At 46.1% G+C, this 21,726-nt stretch overlaps 1 protein-coding gene across 1 annotated transcript in view; it reads left to right on the top strand.

The window, feature by feature from the left end:
- LOC126188350 (titin homolog) overlaps positions 1 to 21,726 on the top strand; it is a 1,721,077-nt gene that overhangs the window by 394,819 nt on the left and 1,304,532 nt on the right. Inside the window, exons 5-7 of the mRNA XM_049929949.1 lie at positions 4,069 to 4,339; positions 9,836 to 9,927; positions 17,803 to 18,015. Coding sequence (XP_049785906.1) covers positions 4,069 to 4,339; positions 9,836 to 9,927; positions 17,803 to 18,015 — 576 coding nt within the window. The remainder of the gene's footprint in view (positions 1 to 4,068; positions 4,340 to 9,835; positions 9,928 to 17,802; positions 18,016 to 21,726) is intronic.

Here is a 21,726-nt window from a genome sequence, read left to right as displayed (position 1 = left end):
GCATGTAGGTAATGAGCCGATGGGTTCCACGGTGGAGACTGGGCAAGATGCTAATTTAAATCCCGGCGACATGTTATTGTTACCTGCCCTGTAGGCCAGGCCCTCTACAAGCTGCCGTCTGCTGCTGGCTACTAGGAACGGGGTGATACGAGGTCACCCAATTATTTATTTATTTACTTTTTTTTATTTTACGCGTCTTGTTCCGTAGTACCAAATTGAGGAGCAAATCTCCAAGGTCGTGGAACGTGTCAGTACATGAAATTACGACAGAAAAGTGATAACAGATGAAATAAAAAGTTTATGAACCAAAAAAAGAGAAGCCAAAAGTTTACGTAAAAGCATTCAACAATAGAACACAGGAATCGTCTTAATTTTTCAAGGAACTCCTTGATAGAATAGAAGGAGTGGCCCATGAGGAAACTCTTCGATTTGAAAGCGCGTGGATTACCGCCAAGATTTTTGAATTCTTGTAGTAGTTTATTGAAAATGGATCCAGCAGTATACTCCACACCTTTCTGCACAAGAGTGAAGGAAGTGGGATCCAAATGCAGATTGGATTTCCGCCTACTACTAACTAAGTGATAGCTGATAATTCTTGGGAATAATCTGATATTGTTAATAAGAAACAACAGTAAAGAATATAAGTATTGAGAGGCCAATAGAATGCCCAGACTAATGAACATAGCTCGAAAAGTGGTTCGCGAAATTGCGCCACCGATTGCCGGAACTCCTCGTTTCTGGGCCAAAAATATCATCTGAGAATGGGAAGAGTTACATCAAAATATAATAGCACACGTCGTAAGCGAATGAAAACAACCAAAGAAGACTACTTTTCGTGTTGAACATACTTCAGATACTGTTCGAATAATAAAAATAATTTGACGTTCGATACATGTACGGTGTTAGTCGACCGCAATATTATTGCGCCTGGGAGTGAGGACGATTCGGTTGGCTTATGGAGAGTTTTTATCAACAACATGCTTTCGGATAGATACTTCCAAGTGATAGAGGGTAATGAGATAAGCGAACAGAGGAAACTGAACAATGGACTGCCTCAATGATCAGTTTTAGCACCAATGCTCTTTAATCTTTACACCTCTGACCTGCTTGAAACCACCTCAGGAAATTCAGCTATGCTGATGATATGGCCCTAGCTATCCAAAGCAAGCAGTTTGAAGACACTGAAAACATCCTCACAACTGACCTAAACAAAATGCATGAGTATTTCACCAAATGGAGGCTAATACCAAATCCCACCAAGACTGAAGTCAGCTGTTTTCATTTGAACAACAGAATGGCGGGATAAGAGCTGAAGGTTCATATGAATAACAGTTAACTGCGATATCAGCCACAGCCAAAGTACCTGGGGGTCACTCTAGATAGGATTATCCTTCAAAAGACACCTGGAAAATGTATCCAATAAAATTAAGCTCACGGCACAGTCTCATTCAGAGGCTCTGCAGCACTAACTGGGGAGCAGCAGCAGACACACTACGAACCTCTGCACTCGCCTTAGTGTACTCTGCAGCCAAGTACTGTGCACCAGCGTGGTTAACCAGCAAGCATGTAAAAAAGGTGGACACCCAGCTCAAGGCTGCTATGAGAACCATAATTGGATACATAAAGACCACCCCTCTATATTGGCTTCCAACACCTAGTCATATAGCTCCACCGTCCCTGCAAAGACAGGAAGTTTTTATGAAGGGCCGGCTGGAGTGGCCGAGCGGTTCTAGACGCTACAGTCTGGCACCACGCGACCGCTACGGTCGCAGGCTCGAATCCTGCCTCGGGCATGGGTGTTTGTGATGTCCTTAGATTAGTTAGGTTTAAGTAGTTCTAAGTTCTAGGGGACTGATGACCTCAGCAGTTGAGTCCCATAGTGGTTCAAATGGCTCTGAGCACTATGGGACTCAACTTCTGAGGTCATTAGTCCCCTAGAACTTAGAACTAGTTAAACCTAACTAACCTAAGGACATGACACACATCCATGCCCGAGGCAGGATTCGAACCTGCGACCGTAGCGGTCATGTTCAGACTGCAGCGCCTAGAACCGCACGGCCACTTCGGCCGGCAGTCCCATAGTGCTCAGAGCCAATTGAACCAACCATCTTATGAAGGAGTACACAAAAATAATGAATAACCCCCTACTACCTATCCACGAAGATGTCCCAACTTTGGAAAGAACACGACTCCGCTCCAGAAATCCCCCTTTAAGACTGGCCCAACAACTGTCAGCTGCAAACTTCAGCATGGATACTAAGTGGCACGAGAGCTGGAGTGGTAGTGCCTTCCCTGACAACCGTGAACTTATCTGCCCATCAGAGAAATCTAAGGGCTACGAACTTCCACGACGGCTATGGAAAAGCCTAAACAGAATCCGAACAGGACATGGACTATATGCACACAATCTACACAAGTGGGGAAAGCTTCTCGAGGCCTAGCTGTGACTGTGGGGCACCTAATCAAACAATACAGCACATCGCTCAGGGCCGGCCGGAGTGGCCGTGCGGTTCTAGGCGCTACAGTCTGGAACCGCGTGACCGCTACGGTCGCAGGTTCGAATCCTGCCTCGGGCATGGATGTGTGTGATGTCGTTAGGTTAGTTAGGTTTAAGTAGTTCTAAGTTCTAGGGGACTGATGACCACAGCAGTTAAGTCCCATAGTGCTCAGAGCCATTTGAACCATTTTTGAACATCGCCCAGGATTGTGAATTAAGAGCCTACCAGGGTAGTCGGGCTGACTTCTTCAACGCCACACCGCCCTGCCTCGAATGGATCGCCAATTTGGACGTCAGGATTTGAAGACTTGTGTAACGCAAAATATCTGCTATGATGTTACTTTTTATTGTGTTTATGTATTATACAGGGTGATTCAAAAAGAATACCACAACTTTAGTAATTTAAAACTCTGCAACGACAAAAGGCAGAGCTAAGCAGTATCTGTCGGCGAATTAAGGGAGCTATAAAGTTTCATTTAGTTGTACATTTGTTCGCTTGAGGCACTGTTGACTAGGCGTCAGCGTCAGTTGATGCTAAGATGGCGACCGCTCAACAGAAAGCTTTTTGTGTTATTGAGTACGGCAGAAGTGAATCGACGACAGTTATTCAGCGTGCATTTCGAACGAAGTATGGTGTTAAACCTCCTGATAGGTGGTGTATTAAACGTTGGTATAAACAGTTTACAGAGAATGGGTGTTTGTGCAAAGGGAAAAGTTCTGGACGGCCGAGAACGAGTGATGAAAATGTAGAAGCCCTGATCTTACCCCCTGCGATTTTTTCTTATGGGGGTATGTTAAGGATATGGTGTTTCGGCCACCTCTCCCAGCCACCATTGATGATTTGAAACGAGAAATAACAGCAGCTATCCAAACTGTTACGCCTGATATGCTACAGAGAGTGTGGAACGAGTTGGAGTATCGGGTTGATATTGCTCGAGTGTCTGGAGGGGGCCATATTGAACATCTCTGAACTTGTTTTTGAGTGAAAAAAAACCTTTTTAAATACTCTTTGTAATGATGTATAACAGAAGGTTATATTATGCTTCTTTCATTAAATACACATTTTTAAAGTTGTGGTATTCTTTTTGAATCACCCTGTATTTTATCTGAATATGCATCCTAAACTTATGTATTTTATAGTGCATTTTATCATATAATTTCATAATGTAATAAGTGTAAACCATGTGAGTAGCGCCATACGCCAAAATAAAAAATAAAAATCGTGATATTTCACGAGGGCAGACTGAACCTCTCGATAGTATATGCACGACCCTACTGAAAGAATTCACAATGCGATGCGTTTTCCTTAATCATCAACTGTAACGTCATCGCGTGTTTCCGATAATGGCCACGGGAGGCCAAGTGCAGTAATATCGTGGTCGTGTAGTACACTATGGTTATTCCACAGACATTCCTACTTTGTGAAAGTGGTAGTACTTTGTAGTATGTGTGTGTGTGTGTGTGAGAGAGAGAGAGAGAGAGAGAGAGAGAGAGAGAGAGGAACAGTGAGACGGACAGTCACCATCGACGCTGCTTGCCTGTCAGTCTCCAGACGTGACGTGTTTCCGCAGTTCCCAAGGCGTACAAGCCGCCGGAGTTCGTGGAGCCTCTGCGGGCGCTGCTGTCGGCGGCGGGCACGGTGTCGCTGGAGTGCAAGGTGGTGGGCGTGCCGACGCCGGCGCTGCGCTGGCTCAAGGACGGCCAGGAGATCCGCGCCGGGGACGTGCTGGCGCTCACCGCGGACCCCGCGTCGCTCGGCACCTACACCTGCGAGGCCAGCAACTGCATGGGCCGCGCCACCTCCTCCTCGCGCGTCATCGTCGAGGGCGCCGCCGCCGACAGGTACCCTCCCTGCTGGCCCACTGCTACTCACTAGTCCTTGTACCGAACCGCAAGTTAAGTTCCCTATTCCAAACATTTACCAGTCTGGGTGTAGAACGTGATTTTCACTGTCCGACACAGGGCGGTGTCTAAACGGGACACATTCCCAGCCGAACCGAGCCCTTACATCTGCAGCTTACGGTTGTATTTACGCAAGCCACCTTATGTCTTGTGACGGAGGATAGTTAAGGTACCATTATCACATATTCTCCGCCCCCCTCCTCCCCCCCCCCCCCCCCCCGGCACGTTCTAGTGGCGAATGGTCTAATGTTCCGCGGGAGGCACGATTTAAAAGAATTCTCATTTATTCTTCAGCTTCAGTTGTATACATGTTGCGTTTCGATCTCTCTGGATCATCTTCAGAGCCATCTAGTTGCATCAGCAACCCGTCGTGTCTGTGTCAGAATCTCATGTCGCAGTACTCTGGTATGTAATTTTGACACTGACACAACGGTGTGATGTACTTGTCACACAGTTGTTGCACCTTTTCCAGTACATCCAAAAAGAAATCACGTGGAAGACAGTCAGACCAACTCTCAGCGGCATCTTCAGTGTCGTAAAACTGACGGCCATTCGTGTGTTTCTTCCGGTTAGAAAAAAATTTGGTGGTCTGAAGGGGCCAAGTCAGTTGAACTGAGGGAGAGGTTGACCAACTGGAAACGAATAACCTTCAGTTTCGCTGTCAAAACTTCGGACGTACTAACCATTCGCTCTAAGAAAACTCTCGCCGCGGTGGATGGTGCCAGTAATTGTTTCCATAGATATCGAATGGTTTGGTGGGTACTCACATCTCTCTTAAAGTAGTCAGCTTAGTCAGCTTTAGCTATCACCCTCAGCCACCGCACCGAGAGTGGTCTGAGAGTGAACAGGTAATGTGCGGTGGCGTAGTGTCCTGCTGTGTAGGATCCCTTTGATCAAATTTCCGCAACGGTTCGTCTTAATTAACTCCTTTAGTTGCTAGAGCTGACTGCAGTAATACTCTATGATTATATTACAGGCCTAAAGTAGGGAGTCCAGCAACTAAGTACTGTCTTTGTCCTAAAATACAGATACTATGACTTATGCCTAACCTCTTCGGTCGCAGGGACCCGATAGACACCATTCCCTTCAGTGTTACCTACTCTTCGCATTACAAATGTGCAGCCCTGTGTCATTATTGATATAGCCAAAAAGTCATGCCTTGCGGCCTTGCGTCAAAATGAATACTCTATGATTATAATACAGCCCTGAAGTAGGGAGTCCAGCAACAAAGTACTGTCTTTGTCCTAAAATACAGATACTATGACTTATGCCTAACCTCTTCGGTCGCAGGGACCCGATAGACACCATTCCCTTCAGTGTTACCTACTCTTCGAATTACAAATGTGCAGCCCTGTCATTATTAGTCATTGATGTAGCCAAAAAGTCATGCCTTGCGGCCTTGCGTCAAAACGGGAGAAAACAGCTCTAGATATCTCAACTTTTTCTGTTCCCTTTTCAAGTACTTCGCTACCTACTTCGCTGCGAGCTATCACATGACTAGGATATTATTAATAAAGAAACATAAACGCTTTCAGAGCTTGACCATTATCTCCGGTGTCTTTTTGGTGGATATTCGCACGTCCCCAGCAGTTAACGTAACGACTGCATTGCTTTTGCTGGGTCTGTAGGTGCTGCAAGTAGTGCGTTGCAGTGTTTACCAGCAACGGTGGAATGCGCTTTCAATATTTTACTCGGGAAAACAAAAACTTCGTGGCGTCCTTTAACTCCCCAGTCGCGAAACTTTTTTGTACATCTCACATCCCACGTTCTAAGTGAATATGAGAACAGTTTTAATACCTGGAAAAGTAGACATTCTGCACTTGGATATAAAGATATCGAGTTTTACTGTGGTACCAAATTCAGTTTTGAATTGTAACTGTAAAAAACAAAGCTAGCAACCTTTCAACTTCCCTCGTGAATTTCGGAACGTATAGCCTCACGTGCCCTAATATCTGTGGATGTGTTTCACACGTTATAGGTACTAACGACTGATGAACTGTCATTTGTGTAATTTATAAATGCACGATGGTTGGTTTAGTGTTTATTTCCTGGAGTTTGTACGTGTAGCAGGGATAACATCCACATCTGTCGGGTATTGTCATCTAGTCGAAAAAGGTAATGTGGTCCTCTTTAGTATCAACCATTGACATTTTTTTGGTATGGTTTTAGGGCGCAAAACTGCTACGGTCATTAGCGCCCGATCAACCTTGACGCTGGATGGTTGCAAAATATTGTTGGAAGAATCTTAAAGATATTGTTAGCCAATGAATGTAATGGAAGATAAAAAGTTATGGAGTTGAAGGATCAATGATATAAACCTTTTAGGGGTTGTGCAGCGTGTTTTGAGGAACAAATTGAGGAAAGTAACCTACATCCGGAGACATAACGCAGCGACGCTACAGGGCGTCGAAGTGGCAGGGGGCTGGCGCCTGCCGCTAGGCTACCCCTCCGGCAGTTACCGCAAGGTGGCAGCCTATGCCGTTGGAGAGCAGGGAACGTGGCTGACAGCTATCACACTGTACGGGGTGACGTTTGCTACCGGAGTGGTCACCTAACGCCAGGTGTTGACCGTCGAAATTTGTCTGTATCGGTTTGTTACACCTTTTAACGTACAGAGGCATTCAGAACAGGGACTGTGTCATGGTACACTAAATAAAATTAATTGAATGAATCCTGGGTGGCAGTTGAATAATGATAGTGCAATATTAATCTAATATCGATAAAGTATTATGATCAGAAATTTTGCATTAATGGAGAGTAAAAGCATCATTTATTGTACTCACAGTATGGCACATTTTATAATCTAGGCAAATGATTTCGCTGTACGATAAATACAGTAAACCAATCAAGTCTGTGTTAAGGGGCTCCGGAACGCCCTATACTTGCAATGTTAAAATAACGGTTATAAATTACATCTTTCCTCACAAAGTATTTGAGGTAGGAAGTTGAACTTTTTACAGATTATTTATTGGAATATGGGCTACAACTTAACACAGGGGTTTTACAAAATTTTAGTTCAGTTATTAAAGATGATCTTTTTTCAATTGTAATGAAAATTCACAACATTTTTTTGCAATTTTTTATTTATATATTCAAAAATATACAGTATTTTTGGAAAAAAGGCTGTGTTAAATTATGCAGAAGGTACTGTGTAACATTTACTGAAAGTTTGAAACAAATATGTTTGGAAGATCCTTAGAAAACATGTAATTAGTATGAGAAAATAAAAGTTTTGGGAATCGAGCGACAAAGATTGGATTAACTTTTTAGTGCATTCCAGGTCCATAGGATGGATTATCTTCATCCTCTGCAAACTCCTCCTCCAGCTTCCTCTTGTTCCTCCTCCTGTTTACTCTTGCTTGTATTTCTAGACTCTTTACAGCCATGTCTGCAGCCCGAAGGCGTTCCTTGTCTAAAGCAAGCATCGCTCGTACCATGTTAGAACCTATCTTCATTCCCATATTTCTAAATACCTTGCACCTTACAATGTTGCCATCATTGAAAGTCGCAACAGCATCATACACACCAAAGTGAACTGTTTCTATTCCAACAAATACAGTCTTGGGGATTCTCGACCATATAACACTATTTACACTTTCATTGGGGTTTTGAGTTTTTCCGTGAATACACTTTTTCAACAGTTCAGGTGCTGCTAAGTCTCTGAAAATAGGTTTTATCACCTCCATTATTGCATGAGGCAGACCTGATGAACACGGACGTTAATAATAACACCATTTGACAGCAGTTTAACAGCGCCACAGTGGGTCACGCCCATGTAGAACACATTTCAAAAAAAATTTAAAAATAGTTGTAGTCTTCGGAATTGAATAAATTATATATCTATTAAAAGATTCAGATTCAGATTCAGAAATCGCAATAAAGTAAAAATTGAACTTTTCATGATTTTGAGAGTTTCCGGAGCCCCTGAATTGAAAAAAAAAGAAAAACATTTTATTTTCCTGCAGTAAGTTGAAATGTTAAGGCTTTGGGAATGAAAGAACACTTCTGTCAAAGCTATGGTACCCTTAAGTGCGTTTACAACAGCGCGCTTTGCACGTAGTCGCCGGGCGTCTTTAGGCTGCTCCACCCGGAAGTTGAGGCGCCCAGCGTAAACACAGGTGTGAACCACTCGACACACATCGAGGAAGGGGCATGCATCCTGCCTCTACTTGCTTGTGTGCGGCAAGCACGGCGACTAGGCGCATCGTGCACACGTGTAAACGCACCTTTAGTGTCACAATTTGGTGTGTCTTCTATCAAAAAAGACCAGTGCGAATGGACCCCCTCTCCAGTCAGCATTTTAAGAGAATGACGCCGCCACACAGGCGAATCATCTTTGGAGTCAGTGAAACCTGTTAGGGGCACCAAAGCTTCTCAGGGAGCACTTTCAGTACAACACAGCGCTACACACAACGTACATCTGCTTTCAAAGAAGCTTCTTACTACAGGGTTATTACAAATGATTGAAGCGATTTCACAGCTCTACAATAACTTTATTATTTGAGATATTTTCACAATGCTTTGCACACACATACAAAAACTCAAAAAGATTTTTTAGGCATTCACAAATGTTCGATATGTGCACCTTTAGTGATTCGGCAGACATCAAGCCGATAATCAAGTTCCTCCCACACTCGGCGCAGCATGTCCCCCTCAATGAGTTCGTAAGCATCGTTGATGCGAGCTCGCAGTTCTGGCATGTTTCTTGTTAGAGGAGGTTTAAACACTGAATCTTTCACATAACCCCACAGAAAGAAATCGCACGGGGTTAAGTCGGGAGAGCGTGGAGGCCATGACATGAATTGCTGATCATGATCTCCACCACGACCGATCCATCGGTTTTCCAATCTCCTGTTTAACAAATGCCGAAAATCATGATGGAAGTGCGGTGGAGCACCATCCTCTTGAAAGATGAAGTCGGCGCTGTCGGTCCCCAGTTGTGGCATGAGCCAATTTTCCGCGGGCTACGCGTGAAACTTGCCCGCACGCGTTCAACCGTTTCTTCGCTCACTGCAGGGCGAGCCGTTGATTTCTCCTTACAGAGGCATCCAGAAGCTTTAAACTGCGCATACCATCGCCGAATGGAGTTAGCAGTTGGTGGATCTTTGTTGAACTTCGTCCTGAAGTGTCGTTGCACTGTTATGACTGACTGATGTGAGTGCATTTCAAGCACGACATACGCTTTCTCGGCTCCTGTCGAAATTTTGTCTCACTGCGCTCTCAAGCGCTCTGACGGCAGAAACCTGAAGTGCGGCTTCAGCTGAACAAAACTTTATGAGTTTTTCTACGTGTCTGTAGTGTGTCGTGACCATATGTCAATGAATGGAGCTACAGTGAATTTATGAAATCGCTTCAATCATTTGTAGTAGCCCTGTACATGAATTTGCTGTCGAAACTGTGTTCGAACGAACTGCAGCTTGTGACTTACTGTTGTAGCTTTCGCGCAGCTGGGCCGCCTCCTGTGTTCGTCAAAGAACTGCAGCCCGCCAAATGTCGCATTGGAGATCCTTTGACGCTTTCCTGCCAAGGTAAGTGCGTTTTAGCGTAATTTTTAGGATGACCCAAAAACAGTGTGAACTTATCCGTGATTGTCACCAACCATATAGATTAATTCCGGGAGGCAGCTGGTGTTACGTTCACTGGGGTGACAAAAGTCGTCGGATACCTCCTAACATCGTGTCGGATCTTCCTTTGCTCGGCGTAGAGGAGCTCTCGACGCAGTATGGACTCAACAAGTTGAAACTTCCCCTTTCAACAATTATTCAAGACTGTGCTTAAACTGACACACAATATTTTTTAGCGCAACGCAATCTGACTTTCAGAAATCCCTACAAAGGAATGGCCCTGACTAACATTAACCTGTACCTTTCACAAATCACTTACCTCACAAAAATCTTCGTTACTCAAGCTACAGCAATACAGCGAGCGCCACTACTGCCAGCTAAATAACAGATTCAAACTACGGAAGGCACTAACTACTAGTAGACATAGTTAGCAAATGAAAGATTTTAATAGAGAACAAACAATGTATTTACCTTAATAGTCATAATATATATATAGCAGTTCAGACATCCATTCTGTATTCAAAAATCCGCCATCTCATTTCCCACATCCACCACTGCTGGCGGCTCACCTCCAACTGCGCAACGCTACGCGCTGTTCACCTCCAGCTGCCGCTGCCAAACACTACAATGCCACACAACAATGCAAACTAGCCACAGACTGCACACAGCACAGCCAGTGATTTTCATACAGAGCGCTACGTGGCGGCGGCGTTACCAATATAAGAACCTAAACAGCCTACTTACATAGCCCGCATGCTCCCCACAAAAAATTTTACAAATTGTTTTGGGCACTGGGCAATACATAGTTGTTAAAATTTTTCATAATCGTAATTACAATAACAAAGAAATCAAATGCACACACTTATTGATACAATGTTGGTCAAAAGCTAAAATTTTATCACAGTCCATAAAGACAGTCCAAATTGTTCATCACAGTAAAATTTCAGTGTTTTTTTTTTTTTTTTTTCAAAGTCTGAGCAGTAAAAGACAATGCACACGGAAATAGTGGATTTCCATGCAGTCTTGAAGAAGTAGTGTTGTCCTTCCAACTGAAAGACAATGCTGACTCTTGACATGCTGACAGGTAATGGTCTACAACAGGGCAAACCCACGGCAGAGTCATTCAAAGTTTTGAAGAAGATTGGTAGGTAGGTCATCACAGAGCAGACCCACTGTAGTCCCAGTAGAGATTGTGGTATTGGTGGGCCACCAGAGGTGCAGACCCACTGTAGTCCTGGTAGAGATTGTGGTATTGGTGGGCCACCAGAGGTGCAGACCCACTGTAGTCCTGGTAGAGATTGTGGTATTGGTGGGCCACCAGAGGTGCAGACCCACTGTAGTCCTTGTAGAGATGGCCAGAAGCCATCTGCTGCGACTGTGCAGGTGCACTATGTAAGTAGGCTGTTTAGGTTCTTATACTGGTAACGCCGCCGCCACGTAGCGCTCTGTATGAAAATCACTGGCTGTGCTGTGTGCAGTCTGTGGCTAGTTTGCATTGTTGTCTGCCATTGTAGTGTTTGGCAGCGGCAGCTGGATGTGAACAGCGCGTAGCGTTGCGCAGTTGGAGGTGAGCTGCCAGCAGTGGTGGATGTGGGAAATGAGATGGCGGATTTTTGAGTACAGAATGGATGTCTGAACTGCTATATATATATTATGACTATTAAGGTAAATACATTGTTTGTTCTCTATTAAAATCTTTCATTTGCTAACTATGCCTACTAGTAGTTAGTGCCTTCCGTAGTTTGAATCTGTTATTTAGCTGGCAGTAGTGGCGCTCGCTGTATTGCTGTAGCTTGAGTAACGAAGATTTTTGTGAGGTAAGTGATTTGTGAAAGGTACAGGTTAATGTTAGTCAGGGCCACTCCTTTGTAGGGATTATTGAAAGTCAGATTGCGTTGCGCTAAAAAATATTGTGTGTCAGTTTAAGCACAGTCATGTATAATTTGTTCTAAGGGGACGTTTCAAAGTCATTGGCAGTGCGGTACAGAAATATTGAGCCATGCTGCCTCTACAGCTGTCCGTAATTGCGAAAGTGTTTCCGGTGCAGGAATTTGTGCACGAAATGACCCCTCGATTTTGTCCCGTAATTTTTCGATGAGATTCATGCCGGGCGATCTGAGTGGCCAAATCATTCACTCGAACTGGCCAGAATGTTCTTAAAACCGATCGCGAACACTTGCAGTCCAGTGACATGGCGCATTGTCGTCCATAAAAGTCCCATCATTGTTTGGGAACATTAGATCCGTGAACGGCCGGAAATGGTCTCCAGTCAGTGGTCGGTTCAGCTGGACTGGAGGACCCAGTCCATTCCACGTAAAAACAGCACACACCATTATTGAACCATCACCAGCTTGCACTGTGCCTTGTTGACAACTTGGGACCCCGGCTTCGTGTGGTCTGCAAGACACTCAAACACTACCATTGGCTCTTACCAAATGAAATCGGGATTCATCTGACCTGGCCAAGGTTTTGCAGTCGTCTAGGGTCCAACCGATATCGTCACGAGGCAGGAGAGGCGCTGCAGGCGATGCCGTGCTGTTGGCAAAGGCACTCGCAACGGTAGCCCTCTGCCATAGCTCATTAACGCAAAATTTCTCCGTACTGTGCCAACGGATACGTTCGTTGTACGTTCCACATTGACTTCTGTGGCTATTTCGCGCAGTGTTGCTGGTCTGTTAGCACTGACAGCTCTACGCAAACGCAGCTCCTCTCGGTCGTTAAGTGAAGGCCGTCGGCGACTGTGTTGTCCGCGGTGCGACGTAATGCCTGAAATTTTGTGTTCTCGGCACACTCTTGATACTGTGGGTCTCGGACTACTGAATTCGCTAACGATTTCCGAAATGGAATTCCACGCTCTTCCATCTCCTACTACCATTCCGCGTTCAAAGTCTGTTCATTCCCGTCGTGGGCCTATAATAATGTCGGAGACGTTTTGACACGAATCACCTGATTGCAAACGACTTCTCCGCCGATGCATTGCCCTTTTGTACCTTGCGTACGCGATACTACTGCCCTCTGTATATCTGCATCTCGCTATCCCATGACTTTTGTCACCTCATTGTAATTGGTGTAGTTGTAGGAAAATGATTTTCTATGCAGAATCACGTAATAATTATTTACTAGAGGCATATTTATCGCTACGTGGGTTAGTTGATAATTGTACACTCCTAGAAATGGAAAAAAGAACACATTCACACCGGGGTGTCAGACCCACCATACTTGCTCCGGACACTGCGAGAGGGCTGTACAAGCAATGATCACACGCACGGCACAGCGGACACACCAGGAACCGCGGTGTTGGCCGTCGAATGGCGCTAGTTGCGCAGCATTTGTGCACCGCCGCCGTCAGTGTCAGCCAGTTTGCCGTGGCATACGGAGCTCCATCGCAGTCTTTAACACTGGTAGCATGCCGCGACAGCGTGGACGTGAACCGTATGTGCAGTTGACGGACTTTGAGCGAGGGCGTATAGTGGGCATGCGGGAGGCCGGGTGGACGTACCGCCGAATTGCTCAACACGTGGGGCGTGAGGTCTCCACAGTACATCGATGTTGTCGCCAGTGGTCGGCGGAAGGTGCACGTGCCCGTCGACCTGGGACCGAACGGCAGCGACGCACGGATGCACGCCAAGACCGTAGGATCGTACGCAGTGCCGTAGGGGACCGCACCGCCACTTCCCAGCAAATTAGGGACACTGTTGCTCCTGGGGTATCGGCGAGGACCATTCGCAACCGTCTCCATGAAGCTGGGCTACGGTCCCGCACACCGTTAGGCCGTCTTCCGCTCACGCCCCAACATCGTGCAGCCCGCCTCCAGTGGTGTCGCGACAGGCGTGAATGGAGGGACGAATGGAGACGTGTCGTCTTCAGCGATGAGAGTCGCTTCTGCCTTGGTGCCAATGATGGTCGTATGCGTGTTTGGCGCCGTGCAGGTGAGCTCCACAATCAGGACTGCATACGACCGAGGCACACAGGGCCAACACCCGGCATCATGGTGTGGGGAGCGATCTCCTACACTGGCCGTACACCACTGGTGATCGTCGAGGGGACACTGAATAGTGCACGGTACATCCAAACCGTCATCGAACCCATCGTTCTACCATTCCTAGACCGGCAAGGGAACTTGCTGTTCCAACAGGACAATGCACGTCCGCATGTATCCCGTGCCGCCCAACGTGCTCTAGAAGGTGTAAGTCAACTACCCTGGCCAGCAAGATCTCCGGATCTGTCCCCCATTGAGCATGTTTGGGACTGGATGAAGTGTCGTCTCACGCGGTCTGCACGTCCAGCACGAACGCTGGTCCAAATGACATGGAAAGCCGTTCCACAGGACTACATCCAGCATCTCTACGATCGTCTCCATGGGAGAATAGCAGCCTGCATTGCTGCGAAAGGTGGATATACACTGTACTAGTGCCGACATTGTGCATGCTCTGTTGCCTGTGTCTATGTGCCTGTGATTCTGTCAGTGTGATCATGTGATGTATCTGACCCCAGGAATGTGTCAATAAAGTTTCCCCTTCCTGGGACAATGAATTCACGGTGTTCTTATTTCAATTTCCAGGAGTGTATAATCAGAATGAGAGTTTCACTCTGCAGCGGAGTGTGCACTGAAATGAAACTTCCAGGCAGATTAAAACCGTTTGCCGGAGCGAGACTCGAAATCGGGACCTTTGCCTTACGCGGGCAAGTGCTCTACCATCCGAGCTACCCAAGCACGACTCACGCCCCGTCCTCACAGCCTTACTTCTGCCAGTACCTCGTCTCCTACCTTCCAAACTTACATCCCGCGTCCGGCCATTTTGATTTAGGTTTTCCGTGATTTCCCTAAATCGCTCCAGGCAAATGCCGGGATGGTTCCTTTGAAAGGGCACGGCCGATTTCCTTCCATAATCCGATGAGACCGATGACCTCGCTGTCTGGTCTCCTTCCCCAAAACCAACCAACCAACCAACCAAACTTACACTCAAGTTTATTACTCAAACTATATTGCTTTAACAGAAATTCTAAACCCGTTCCTCGGATAGTGCTATTCAAGCGCTATATGTTGACAATTTGTTCTTTAAGATCGCCTACGGCGTTCAGAAGTTATTAATTTTTAAAGATAATAGGTTTTTTGAAAACCATAGTTACTTGCAGAATCGGTGGTCAGTGACACAAACCGGAATCTTCGACGTTCACGAGGAAATGCTCTACCGTCTGAGCTATCCAGGCGTGACTCATCCCCTGCCAAATCCCCTCCCCCACTCCTCTCCCTCAAACTTCATTTCCGCTAGTACCTCTCTCCTATAATTTTACACTTCCACGCAGTATCCTGCCTTCCAGGAGACCTGGTCCCACAAGGTGTGAGCTTCTATGAAATTTGGAAGGTAGGAGTGACGTACTGGAAGGAGTGAAGCTGTAACGTCTAATAGTGAGTGGTGCCTTGCTGGTAGAGCATTTGCACACGAAAGACAAAGGTTCCGCGTTCAAGGTTTAGGTTTCTGGAGGAAGTTTCAAGTCAGTGCATACTAGAGTGACAGTTCGTCCGTGAAATGTGTCAACTAATTGTACAGTACGTATACAGGGTGGTCCATTGATCGCGACTGGGCCAAATATCATTAGCTTGAAGGGGGAAACCAGATGGTGCTATGGTTGGTCCGCTAGATGGCGCTGCCATAGGTCAAAAGGATATCAACTGCGTTTTCATAAATACTAATCCCCATTTTTTATTAGATGTTAGTGTAGTACATAAAGAAATATGAATGTTTTAGTTGGACAATTTTTTTCGCTTTGTGATAGATGGCGCTGTAATAGTGACAAACGTGGTATTACGTAATATTCCGCCAGTGCGGACGGTATTTGCTTCGTGATACATTACCCGTGTTAAAATGTACCGCTTACCAATCGAGCAAAAGGTCGATATAGTGTTGATGTATGGCTATTGTGGTCAAAATGCCCAACGGCCGTGTGCTATGTATGCTGCTCGGTATCCTGGACGACATCATCCAAATGTCCGGACCGATCGCCGGATAGTTACGTTATTTAAGGAAACAGGAAGTGTTCAGCCACATGTGAAACGTCAACCACGACCTGCAACAAATGATGATGGCCAAGTAGGTGTTTTAGCTGCTGTCGCGGCTAATCCACACATTGGGCAACGGAAAATCCACGATGGTTGCAACAAGTGGAACGTCAGCGACCTTGGCGGGTTAATGTATGCTGCGGCATTATGGGAGGTAGGATAAATGGCTCTGAGCACTATGGGACTTAACGTCTGAGGGCATCAGTCCCCTAGAACTTAGAACTACTTAAACCTAACTAACCTAAGGACATCACACACTTCCATGCCCGAGGCAGGACTCGAACCTGCGACCGTAGCAGCCGGGCGGTTCGGAGGAGGATAATTGGCTCCCATTTTATCGATGGCAATCTCAGTGGTGCAATGTATGCTGATTTCCTACGTAATGTTCTACCGATGTTACTATAAGATGTTTCACTGCATGACAGAATAGCGATGTACTTCCAACATGATGGATGTCCGGCGCATAGCTCGCGTGCGGCTGAAGCGGTATTGAATAGCATATTTCGTGACAGGTGGATTGTTCGTCGAAGCACCATACCATGGCCCGCACGTTCACCGGATCTGGCGTCCCCGGATTTCTTTCTGTGGGAAAGATGAAGGATATTTGCTATCGTGATCGACCGACAAAGCCTGACAACATGCGTCAGTGCATTGTCAATGCATGTGCGAACATTAGGGAGGGCAAACTACTCGCTGTTGAGAGGAATGTCATTACAGGTATTGCCAAATGCATTGAGGTTGACGGACGTCATTTTGAGCCGGCCGTTGTGGCCGTGCGGTTCTAGGCGCTACTGTCTGGAGCCGGGCGACCGCTACGGTCGCAGGTTCGAATGCTGCCTCGGGCATGGATGTGTGTGATGTCCTTAGGTTAGTTAGGTTTAATTAGTTCTAAGTTCTAGCGGACTGATGACCTCAGAAGTTAAGTCGCATAGTGCTCAGAGCCATTTGAACCATCATTTCATTTATTGCATTAATGTGGTATTTACAGGTAATCACGCTGTAACAGCATGTGTTCTCAGAAATGATAAGTTTACAAAGGTACATGTATCACATTGGAACAACCGAAATAAAATGTTCAAACGTACCTACGTTCTGTATTTTAATTTAAAAAAGTTACCTGTTACCAACTGTTCGTCTAAAATTATCAGCCTTACGTTTGTGACTATTACAGCGCCATCTATCACAATGCGAAAAAAGTGGTCTAACTAAAACATTCATATTTCTTTTCGTAGTAGACGAATAGGTGATAAAAAATGGGGATTCTATTTAAAAAAAAACGCAGTTGATATCCATTTGACCTATGGCAGCCGTACGGGATTAGCTGAGCGGTCTAAGGCACTGCAGTCATGGACTGTGCGGCTGGTCTCGGCGGAGGTTCGAGTCCTCCCTCGGGCATAGGTGTGTCTGTTTGTCCTTAGGATGATTTAGGTTAAGTAGTCTGTAAGCTTGGGGACTGATGACCTTATCAGTTAAGTCCCATAAGATTTCACACATTTCCGACCTATGGCAGCGCTATCTAGCGGGCCAAACATAGCGCCATCTGGTTTCCCCCTTCGAGCTAGACAAGTTTCGTTCTTTGCAGTTTTTTCGTTTGACGCTTATTTGGTGAGATATTTGTCCCGGTCACGATCAATGGACCAGGCTGTATAGGCCTGGCGTTATGCGCGTCTGTGCAGTGGGCAGCGTTGAGAGTGGAAGCTACGGCTGTGAGCGCCCTGGCGCTCCGCGTCGCCGTGCCACGTCGATGTCAGGGTTGTGAGCGTCTTGTTTGTGCGCAGTGGCGGTGCCGCCGTGGCCGCGGACCGTCACGTGGTACAACAGCGCGGGCCGCGTGGAGCCGGGCGAGCGCTACCTGGTGCGCGAGGACGGCCTGGGCGGCTTCTCGGTGCACGTGGTGGCCGTCGAGGCGGCCGACGACGGCGACTGGAAGTGCGTCGCCACCAGCGACCTGGGCGCCGCCGCCTTCTCCAGGGCCGCCGTCGCCGTCCACTGTGCGTCTCGACTGCGGCTGCGCTCCGCCCCCACCGCCTCCTCCCTCCTCTCCTTTCTGATACTCGTCTTTTATCTCGCATGCAGCTGCTGCACCAGCAGTCCTCTGTAACCTCACCTTCCTCTGCCCCTGGCACGTTTAGCCTCCGCTGCTCCTTCCGGTGTCACGTTAAAGTGTTTGTTCAGCATGAACGAGTGGTAACAACGTATCAATGTACAGGGGGTAGGCAAAATAATGTAAACAGTGGTGCTAATGAGACACTTCACGGTAAGTGATGACAGCCAAATCAGTTGCACGATAAAGATTTATTAAAATTCTTGACCACGGTTTCGGTATATCTAAATATACCTTCATCAGAAGTAAAATACACTAAAATAACATCCCGCAATGGAGATTCATAAAACAATCGTGCCAAAGGCGTCGTCAGTAGTTAAAACATCACCTCCACTTATACAACACGGTTTTGGACAGAGGGTCGTTGCGAACACAGCTTAGCATCAGTACTTCGCCTATAAACTAGCCGTTCTAGAGAGACAGTTTATAAAACCATCGAGAACATCGAGTTCGCCACAACAGCTGGGGACAAGAAGAACCGCATACCAGTTAATAGTGTTGCTGCTACTGCACTTGTCGACGGACCCTGTGTTTTCTGTGGTTGTAGACTTAATTTTAGTATTGATATTAATGATAATTTTGATCATGGCAATGGTTGGCTCACAGTAGTAGCCATTGTACGTGGAGGTACGGGAGTTCCTAACGTACCTGGACTGGAAAGTTTTGTTGATAGAGACATTATTGCCTACCGTACCTACCATCTGGCAGAACTTGCAAACAAAGACTTTGGTAAATCTGCTTATATGTCGCCTTCTGCACTGTCTTTGTATAAAGTAGACAGAGGGTCGATGCGAACACAGCTTAGCATCAGTACTTCGCCTATGAACTAGCTCTGTCCACAATCATGTTGTATACGTGGGGATGATGTTTTAATTACTGATAACGCCTTTGGCACATTTGTTTTATGAATCTCCATTGCAGGATGTTATTTTAGTGTATTTTACACTACTGGCCATTAAAATTGCTACACCAAGACTAAATGCAGATGATAAACGGGTATTCATTGGACAAATATATTATACTTGAACTGACATGTGATTACATTTTCACGCAGTTTGGGTGCATAGATCCTGAGAAATCAGTACCCAGAACAACCACCTCTGGCCGTAATAACGGCCTTGATAAGCCTGACCATTGAGTCAAACAGAGCTTGGATAGCGTGTACAGGTACAGCTGCCCATGCAACTGCAACACGATACCACAATTCATCAAGAGTAGTGACTGGCCTATTGTGACGAGCCAGTTGCTCGGCCACCATTGACCAGACGTTTTCAATTGGTGAGAGATCTGGAGAATGTGCTGGCCAGGGCAGCAATCGAACATTTTCTGTATCCAGAAACGCCTGTACAGGACCTGCAACATGTGGTCGTGCATTATCCTGCTGAAATGTAGGGTTTCGCAGGGATCGAATGAAGGGTAGAGCCACGGGTCGTAACACATCTGAAATGTAACGGCCACTGTTCAAAATGCCGTCAATGCGAAGAAGAGGTGACCGAGACGTGTAACCAATGGCACCCCACACCATCATGCGGGTGATACGCCAGTATGGCGATGACGAATACACGCTTCCAGTGTGCGTTCACCGCGATGTCGCCAAACACGGATGCGACCATCATGATGCTGTAAACAGAACCTGGATTCATACGAAATAATGACGTTTTGCCATTCGTGCACCCAGGTTCGTGGTTGAGTACACTATCACAGGCGCTCCTGTCTGTGATGCAGCGTCAAGGGTAACCGCAGCCATGGTCTCCGAGCTGATAGTCCATGCTGCTGCAAACGTCGTCGGACTGTTCGTGCAGATGGTTGTTGTCTTGCAAACGTCCCCATCTGTTGACTCAGGGATCGCGACGTGGCTGCACGATCCGTTACAGCCATGAGGATAACATGCTTGTCATAACGACTGCTAGTGATAAGAGGCCGTTGGGATCCAGCACGGCGTTCCGTATTAGCCTCCTGAAGCCACCGATTCCATATTCTGCTAACAGTCATCGGATCTCGACCAACGCGAGCAGCAATGTCGCGATGCGATAAACCACAATTGCGATAGGCTACAATCAGACCTTTATCAAAGTCGGAAACGTGATGGTACGCATTTCTCCTCCTTACACGAGGCATCACAACAACGTTTCACTACGCAACGCTGGTCAACTGGTGTTTTCGTATGAGAAATTGGTTGCAAACTTTCCTCATGTGAGCACGTTTTAGGTGTCACCACCGGCGCCAACCTTGTGTGAATGCTCTGAAAAGCTAATCATTTGCATATCACAGCATCTTCTTCCTGTGGGTTAAATTTCGCGTCTTTAGCATGTCATCTTCGCGGTGTAGCAATTTTAATGTCCAGTAGTGTACTTCTGATGAAGGTATGTTTAGATATACCGAAACCGTGGTCAAGAATTTTGATAAATATTTATCCTGCAACTGTTTTGGCTGTCATCATTTACCGTGAAGAATTTCAACAGTTGCTGTTTCAGCCATGTTTAAAATCTTGAAGTAATCGGATAGTCGTTTTCGACGGTCAAAAACACAGGTAAGGCACGTGTCGCGCTGGACTATGCGTATTCAGTATGTTTTAGGCATCAGTGAAGGTTGTTTATACGTAGTGCACACTTTCTATTTGCATTCAGAGGCCGAGGTTGACGTGGAATGAAAGACCTAACAGAGTTCCAAAGGGGGCAGATTGTGGGGGCCCGGTTAGCTGGAGCCCCAGTAATCAAGGCAGCCAACTTACTGAACGTTTCAAGAGCAACTGTTTCAATAGTCATCACAGTCTACACAAAACATGGAAAGTGGACGCAAATCAAAACTGACGAGGGGACCCTCCGTGCAGTAAATCACGGATTTTCATGCGCTTCACATATGTTGTAGAGGCACTTACCCTTAGTACCTGGCGCCGGCCGGTGTGGCCGAGCGATTCTAGGCGCTACAGTCTGAAAGCGCGCGACTGCTACGGTCGCAGGTTCGAATCCTGCCTCGGGCATGGATGTGTGTCATGTCCTTAGGTTAGTTAGGTTTAAGTAGTTCTAAGTTCTAGGCGACTTATGACCTCAGATGTTAAGTCCCATAGTGCTCAGAGCCATTTGAACCATTTTGAACCTTAGTACCTGGCTATCCGGTTTTTTAGCGACGGGCCTTGGTTTTTGAGAAATTCTATTCTGAAGTTCATTGCGAGATTTGTATATGCGTAACATTAGACGTATTCCGAGCAAGTCAGCGTAGCGCAGTGGATGCCGGCACGGTAGCTCAGCGTGTTCGGTCAGAGAGCCGGTTGGCCTCTCTAATAAAAAAAATTAAAATAAAAAATAAAAAAACCCACACACACAAAAAAAAAACTGAGTGGAAGGATCAACAAACAAACTTGAGCGGATGTCATTGTGACGTCCGCAACAACCAAACACAACGATCAACAACGAACAAAATGAGAAAAAAAAGTGGAAATGTTCACGTCTACAGCGCTGGAGGTACAGTGTTCTAATCCTGCTTGCGCACTTTTTTTTTTTTTTGAAAATTCGGCCAAAATTTTCAATTTTATTTCAAAGAATATCAACACAATGTAAGGTGTGCGAAATTATAAAGATATATTCAGTTATTAATTTTT

This window comes from Schistocerca cancellata, chromosome 5, assembly GCF_023864275.1.
Source record: "Schistocerca cancellata isolate TAMUIC-IGC-003103 chromosome 5, iqSchCanc2.1, whole genome shotgun sequence".
Classification (NCBI taxonomy): Eukaryota; Metazoa; Arthropoda; class Insecta; order Orthoptera; family Acrididae; genus Schistocerca; species Schistocerca cancellata.
Note: the sequence above shows the minus strand (reverse complement) of the source record. Positions and strands in the feature narration are given on the sequence as shown.